Source organism: Nyctereutes procyonoides, unplaced genomic scaffold (genome assembly GCF_905146905.1).
Source record: "Nyctereutes procyonoides isolate TBG_1078 unplaced genomic scaffold, NYPRO_anot_genome, whole genome shotgun sequence".
In the NCBI taxonomy this organism is placed as follows: domain Eukaryota; kingdom Metazoa; phylum Chordata; class Mammalia; order Carnivora; family Canidae; genus Nyctereutes; species Nyctereutes procyonoides.
Window position 1 is genome coordinate 474,777 of NW_026575120.1, and position 7,853 is coordinate 482,629.

At 43.4% G+C, this 7,853-nt stretch overlaps 1 protein-coding gene across 5 annotated transcripts in view; it reads left to right on the forward strand.

Moving 5' to 3' along the window:
- The window catches only part of MTUS1 (microtubule associated scaffold protein 1), a 161,573-nt gene extending 154,936 nt beyond the window's left edge, over window positions 1-6,637 (forward strand). For 4 of the 5 annotated variants that reach the window (XM_055334607.1, XM_055334609.1, XM_055334610.1 and 1 more), the window contains 3 exons: window positions 2,050-2,166; window positions 5,403-5,500; window positions 6,066-6,637. In XM_055334607.1, the coding sequence (XP_055190582.1) occupies window positions 2,050-2,166; window positions 5,403-5,500; window positions 6,066-6,279 (429 nt within the window). In that variant the 3' untranslated portion in view covers window positions 6,280-6,637. The remainder of the gene's footprint in view (window positions 1-2,049; window positions 2,167-5,402; window positions 5,501-6,065) is intronic. The other variant, XM_055334608.1, reaches the window with a different exon arrangement.
- Window positions 6,638-7,853: the final 1,216 nt, after the last annotated feature.

The window sequence follows — 7,853 nt, forward strand, 5'->3', positions numbered from 1 at the left end:
CTGGTATATTGAGATATAATTGACATATCAGGACATTCACCTCTTTAGATGTGCAGTTCTGGTTCACAAGCTGTGCATCAGTCACCTGTTATCTACTTTCAAAACATTTTGCCATCCCCAAAAGAAACCCTGTACCCCTTCCTCTCCACACCCCATGTACCCCCTGCCCCCAGCTCTAGGGAACCACCAGTCTACTTTCTATCTCCATGGATTTGCCTATTCTAGACATTTCATACAAATAGAATCCTGCTCTGTGTGGCCTTTTTGTCTGGCTTCTTTCACTCAGCTTATGTTCTCTAGGTTGATACATATTGTAATATGTGTAGGCACTGTGTTCCTATTTAGGTCTGAACAGTATGTCCTATGGATAATCCTCACTTTTGAAAAAGTACAAATTTATCTCATAAGCTCAACTTTCTCTTGCAACTTGTATCCTTACTCCCCCGCCCCCACCTTACTTTTGAGGAAAAAAAAAAATTCTTTTCTGTTTCTATCTCCACCACCATTTCCATTCCATATATTTGTGCACGGAACTGCAGAAGCAAAGTTATTTTGCCACTTAAAATCTGCCAGCTTGAAAAGTACGTGTGTGTGGGTTCTCAGTGAAATCTTTTGCTGATGTCTTTGGAGGACACCCTCTAGACACTTGAATACAATTAGATTAGATGAGATCATCTCCAGTGAAACTTCAAAGCTATTTATTCTGGAAGATTCTTAGACAAAGCAGCGATTAAAAAAAAAAAAATCTCTAGACTTACATGCAGGGTGTAAACCTTCAAGTGGTTCCAGAAGCAGATTTTAAAGAGCTTCCTGGAACTGCAGCAGCTTTTGAAAATGAACGGAAACAGATTGAGGAAAGCAGGGTTACCTGATGCCTGACCTCTGTGGGAGCACATCTGAAACCGGCACAGGCTGGCTGGGAAGTCGGCAGAGCTGCTGTGGGGACAGGGCTGTGAATGCCCCAGTATTAAAAATGGATGGAGTGATTATTCTGTCCCCTTTTAACAGAAACAAGATGGGATTTGCTACCTCTGGGGAGGGCGGAACACCATATGTAAAAGGATGGCAGTACTTGAGACCTCTGAAATTTGGGAACGAGCCCTGGATTTGCAGGCTTGGGTGTTATGCCTGCCCTGGCACTTTCTGGCTCTGGCATGTTCCCAGATCTGGGCATCTGAGTTGTGGAACTCACTATCTCCCGTGAAGTGAGGGGTTTGAATAAGTAATCTGCGAGGACCCATTCCCTGATCTTCCTTAAGGATTGATCCGGAGCATTAACCGCTGCCCAGCAAGATAGTTTGGATGATCAACACTATTGACACTTGTCTGAGAAAATCCCTATTAAACATCTGATCAGTAGATCTGATGCTATCAATTTGTATGTTTTGAATGGTTCACTTGGATTTCCATAAATAAAACAAGGAGTCAGGATTGCACCCTGTGGTGTTTATTTTGGACAGAATTTTCACAATGCATGTGCTCTATGCCATGTAGGGGTCAGGTCACAGAATAAAAAAGAAGTATAGGCCAGGCCAATATAGTCCCATAGTAATAAAAGTCCCAAAGACACAGGACATTATTGTCATTTTGTTGTTTTGCAGAGCACCCTATAAATGGACTGCCTTTTCATTCCTGATCAGTTACTGACTTTGTTGAGAGAGAACAATTATTCCCTTTTTCCCTCCAAACACCAGTAAAGGACTTGTAATAGCTTCATCTCTAGCCAAAGTTGTTTTGTATTGTAAGCAATGGGTTTTTTTCTCTTCCAGTAAAGTACTTGGTACGACCAATATTTTTCCATGTTAAGTTCTGATGAATGAGTGAAATGTTTGTTTTCAAAGATGAAATGTTTAATTTCATTCCTATAACCAAAGCCTTTGAGATTACAGTTCTTAACCCTTTTTTCCACTTCTTTCTCTGAAGCTGCTGTAAGAAAGTCTCTTACTATTTGTTTGCCCAATTTCTAAATCTAATCAAATACACTTTCTATTAAGAATTTAACAACATGTGTTAAACAATCAGAGCTGTGTTCTGTTGTGTCTGTTCCAGAAGAACCCTCAGCTCATGTATCTGGAGCAAGAGTTAGAAAGCCTGAAAGCCGTGCTGGAGATCAAGAATGAGAAACTACATCAACAGGACATCAAGTTAATGAAAATGGAGAAACTGGTATGTTTCTTTCAGAGTTTTACCCAATAGAACAATGTCTGTGGCATAGGAACTGAGCTCTGAACTAGAACTGTGGAGTCGTTTTAACTGCTGCTTAAAGATACTTGGAAATGTGCAGACAGTAGAAGAGGTTACATTTTCTTCTGTGGGTTTGCTTGAGGCTTATCTGTTGCTGCCTTCTGGAACATTTTTTTCAAGGAAAATATAAAGCAGCATTTGGTCCTTGGAAGAATCACAACAAACTAATTAGGCTTCTGTTTCAGGCATCTGTGAATCTTGACCCATCTAGGAAGAATTTTAAAATCATGTAAAAATCAGTACTTGAATATATCACCAACTCTAGGCTGGTGTCTATATGCCCAAAGCAGTTGAATATGTAAGCTAACCACCTTACGGCAATTCAACTTTCTTTCTAAATTCTTAATCTCTCTCATGAAGTAGAATGTGATAGAAGAGTCGTGCTCTCAGAAAATTAATCTGGTTGGATAAATGCAAACGTTATGAAAAATATGAATGAAGCTGAGTTTGAGGCCCCTAGGCCAGAGCACTGATGTCAACCCATGACAAGTCTCCCCGGAAGTCCGTGCTCGCCCAGCCCTGGAACACAGATGCTGGTAGCCAGGAGTCTCACCAAGTGGGCAGGGTTTGACAAGGCAGCCTCAGTGATCCCAGCCATTGCTGTACTTTGCTCTTGACTGTGCCAGCTGCCTCACAGTGCTTGTCCCTCGTCCTCTGTCCCCTAGTTATGAATGATTCATTATTGAGTAACTGAGTGCCTCGTTGAAGCTCAAACCAGCTCTGGACAACAGGGAGTCTAGAGGCAACTCTTTGTTTACTTTTTTGTTTGTTTGGGTTTTGGTGTTTGGTTTGGGTCGGTTTTCTTCTAGAGACACCATTACCTCACTGTGGAGGGGAAGGTAAAGGTGAAGCCCCCATCTGGATATATGAGTGCTTTGAATTGCCAGGAAGTTTTGATTTTTCTTTTAAAGGAAGGAAAGAAGAACCCTTAGGATTTATTAACATGCCTAATCTAGTGTAGACACCAGTTCCTGCCAAAGGGCATCCTGTAACACCAAGCCTGATACCTCAGCTAAAATGGCGCTCACTGGTGATACAGTTAACCTTGTTAATAATTTGTTGCCCCATATGCCATTTATGCATCCAAACTTTTTAAAATACCATATACATGAAGAACAGTCTCTGCTGTAAAATTACCAAGACATTATAATTTTGTTGATCCATAAATATTTTTGTTTCTTGCCATGTCCAAGAGGTTATCATGGTATTAGCATTGCATGCACATATGCAGAAGAATGAGTTGATTGATAAAGTAGTCACGGGTTTACCTGTTGTATCTATAGGTATACCTCAGTGAATGTTACTGTGGGCTCGGTTTCAGACCCCACAATGCCAGTATTGCAATAAAGTGAGTCAAATGCACTTTTTGGTTTCCCAGTGCATATAAAAGTCTATTAAGTGTGCAGTAGCTTTATATGTGAAAACAAACAAAAAACCTCAATGCACATACTTTAGATAAAAAGTGCTATCTAAGCTTTCAGTGAGTTGTAATCAGTACTCACTGTAATCACAAGTCACCATAGCAAATGTAATAATAGTGAAAACGTTTGAAATATTTCCAGAATTATCAAAATGTGTCAGAGACCTTGAAGAGAACAAATGTTATTGGAAAAATTGTGCCAGTAGACTTCCTTGACACAGGGTTGCCACAGATCTTCGATTTGTTAATAAATAAATAAACAAACAAACAATATCTGCAAAGCACAAGGAAGTGAGATATGATAAAATGAAGTATGCTTGTATTTGTAAACTCTAAGCCTCTGTAGAAATAAGGCTCATAGAAAGCAAGGAGGCTTTCTCAGCACAAAAATTTTGGTATGAAGACTAGCTTTGCCAGTGGTCAGCTGTGTGGCATCACTGGGGCCAGTCTCTTCTATAAAAAGAAAAATTGGATGAGATGATACTATCAGGCCAGTCCCTGCCCAGTCTCTCATTCCAAATCTCACCACCTCATGTTTTATCTTGAATTCCTTTGATGACTGGGAGTTCCAAGGCTCCCTTTTTTTCTTACATTGTCTCATTTGGGGGAAATTTATTCCACCTGACAGGCTTGTCCCGAGCATTTTCTGGATCATAGGAAATGGTAAGAACACCAGGACTCCCAACCAAAAGTCATAATCAGAGCAGATGAGTCATACGCTGTAGAGACAGGGATTAGAATTAATTCTGTCAGAGCTGTGATGTCACTACCAAAGCAAGTAATAACAGCTTACCTTTAGAAAGTCATGGGATGTAATCAACTCTTTGTCACGTTAAGCAATTAGATGTCTTCTGGGATTATATCTTTTCATCTCTCCCCTGATCAATTTGTTTTCCTTGAAAGCTTAGCCTGGGCAGGCCAGCAGGAGAACAAATGTCTCTTCACTGAACCGAAGAGGGAGGCTCTCTCTGATGCCCCTCTTCCCGGTTGGTGCTCTACAGAGCTTTGAGAATCAGCACTTTGTGCGGCCACCCCAAGGTAAAGGCTCCAGAGAACCTGGAAACCATGTGGAGGGCCACAGTAGACATTGCCAAGCTGTTAACTGCTGGCCTGCTAGGAATTTTCTTCGAACATGGGAAATTTTTTTTCTCCCGAATTTACTGTAGGAAGCTGTAGTGCAGGTGAGCTGCTGTTCTCCTTTTACCACCTTGAAACTGAAAGAGGCGCACAGCCCCCAGTGCTGCCCAAGGCAGAGCACCGATTCTCAGGGGCGGTTCTAAAACAATGTGACCCGGAACAAATACGTTCCCCCTGGGTGTCTCAGTGGCCTGGCATACATTTTTTTAAAAAATCTGTCTCCAGGGATGCCTGGGTGGCTCAGTGGTTGAGCCAGGGCATGATCCTGGTTGGCTCAGGGCATGATCCTGGGGTCCGGGGATCCAGTCCCGTATCCTGCTCCCTGCAGGGAGCCTGCTTCTCCCTCTGCCTGTCTCTGCATCTCTTTGTGTCTCTCATGAATAAATAAAATCTTTTAAAAAATAAAAAATAAAAAATAATAAAAATCTATCCCTAGATGCTCTGTGTTGCTGCTTTAGATTCTTCTTGAATGCAGATACTTCAGTCTATTACTAAACCTGCCTTAATTAAATCTGCCCCAGTACTCTGGGGTGAGGAATGTGCTGAAGGGGAGGGGCTTTATTTTTAACCTATAAACATTGGCATTCTCGTTTACACCAAGGTGGACAACAACACCGTGCTGGTTGACAAACTGAAGCGATTCCAGCAGGAGAATGAGGAATTAAAAGCTCGGATGGACAAGCACATGGCAATTTCAAGGTAAAAAAGAAAAAAACAAAAAACAAAACGGTCCTGCGTTTCCTGAGCTCCTCTCTTCCTTGAGTGACAAGTGTTGCTCTCTCAACCATGCTCCAGCGATGCACCTCTGCAAGTGGGACTGAAGCGTGTGGTTGAACAAGTGCTCACGGCCCCATGGAAAATTAGATGGGAACACTTTTTGTGCATTTGCCACCACAGTGTAGGCCACTGCGGTCCCTGGCTTATTGATCCTGAGTGTGCTTTTGGGGAAGGAGCATCCCAAGTCCAAATAAGAAACAGCCCCAGACGTAAGAGAGTCATAAGACATGGAGAAAGGCTGTGGGAGGGTTACCCAGCCAACCATGACCCCCTCCCCAGCCTACCCCCCTACAAAGGTACTTTACCTTTGGCTCAGGCTCAGGTTCCTGGTGTGTGGCCAGCAGCCACACCCCCTTGCCCAGCAGTTCTGTGCAGGGCTCCCCTTTTGTTCCCAAGGGCTTGTTTCAGGGGCTCGAATTGTAAATGCTAAGCATTTTTTTTAAGTGTTTTTTTTTTGTTTGTTTGTTTTTTGTTTTTTGTCTTCAAGGCAACTGTCCACCGAGCAGGCCGTTCTGCAGGAGTCTCTGGAGAAGGAGTCCAAAGTCAACAAGAGACTGTCCATGGAGAATGAGGAGCTGCTGTGGAAGCTGCATAATGGGGATCTGTGCAGCCCCAAGCGGTCCCCCACGTCCGCCGCTGTCCCCTTCCAGTCCCCAAGGAACTCCGGCTCCTTCCCCAGCCCCAGCATCTCACCCAGATGACGCTTTCTGGAAACCAGGAGACTGTCCGAAAGCATCTGTACAGGTCTGCGGGACTGACCCTCACCATGCTCACGGGAGCAAGAGCTACAGTGGTGGACGTGTGATGCCCACGCTGGAACTGGAGGGTCGCCACCCCCGAGGCTCCATAGGAGACTGGAATGCTGCAGGAAGACTTGCACCCAGCCCAAGAGCCTCCTCCCCAAAGATCTCCGAACGGATCTACATGGACACCGTTGCACAAAGCACTTAAAGAATGAGAGGGTCTTGTTCATTGCCTTTTTCACCTAAGCATAAGGGGAAAAAACTCTCAGGGGCCTGTTAAGATTTATAACCTTTATAATGTTCGTCACCACAGACACCTTCTTGTGATTTTTACTTTGGTCTGACTGGGGATGTATGAATGAAATGGATGCCCGGAGTGTCGTGTGTCTGACGCTGTCTCCTTTGCTGTGTACTCAAAGTCAAACACGTATATCTGGGTATGTACTAATCAAATAATAGCGTACGCATTTCTGCAAAAGCCATAGAAGGAGGAGCAATAGTTGCTTGGATCAAGATTCTCTAGCACCAACTCGGCTCAAGCCCTTGACAGTGGGGAGCAGTAATGACAGGAAAGGCTTTGACTTGTCCGCGTCTACACAGTTCTGTATCCTTCTGGAGTAACTTGGCAGTGTTTCGGTGTTGAACCATGTCAGTTGATGCTACTTAGATTTTTTTTTCTGTAGATTTGTAACGTACCCATGTGAACCTAACTTGAGTCTACAATCTATTTTCTCAGGCTATGAGCAAATATAGAACCCTAACTTTTCTAAAAATCTGTATAAAGAAAAAGGGCAGCACCAGTGGATTTGCTTCTGCCTTACTTTGATCTATGCCCACAGATTGAAACTATCTGCTCTCCCATCATCCTCATTCCCCCCCCCTCCTCTTCTCCACACCTCCTCCCCCACCACCCCACCTCTCACCAGAGCCACAAAGGCAAACCTTCTACCTCCTACCTACTTTTCTCTGGGACAAGGAATATGCTTTTCCAGAGCCAGCTCATCATCAAAGTGCCAAAACCACTTTCCAAACAAACCAAGGCCTGGCTCTTATAGAACACATTTTGGGAAACCCTAGAGAGGATCAAGAATAAGTCATTAGCTATGGTAGGATTCCATGCTTACTGATGCGTAGGAACAGCCTGTTTCAGGCAGTGATGCAGTATTTAAAAAATAAAATTAAAAATTGGGGGGGTGGCGGAGGAAGATAATGCTAAGTTTCCATGTACCCTTTGCGGAATCCTGCCATGAGAAAGTAGCAGAATAGTCAGTCAATGAATGGAAAATGTAGTATACACAGCTCTGAGTTATATTTCAGTTTCTTTTCAGAACTTATTACCTCCCCCAGTTCTAATACTTTGGAGGGAAGTAGAAGGAAGAATTGTGGCTTTATCTCCTCCCTGCAAGTCAGTATTTACTAACCTGTGTTGCTGAGGTCCAGTGGCTGTACAAGTGACCCCTGTAGTGTAGTAACAGTCGGGATACTAGAGGTGGATATTTGAGTCCTCGTTTACACACACACACTACATAGTG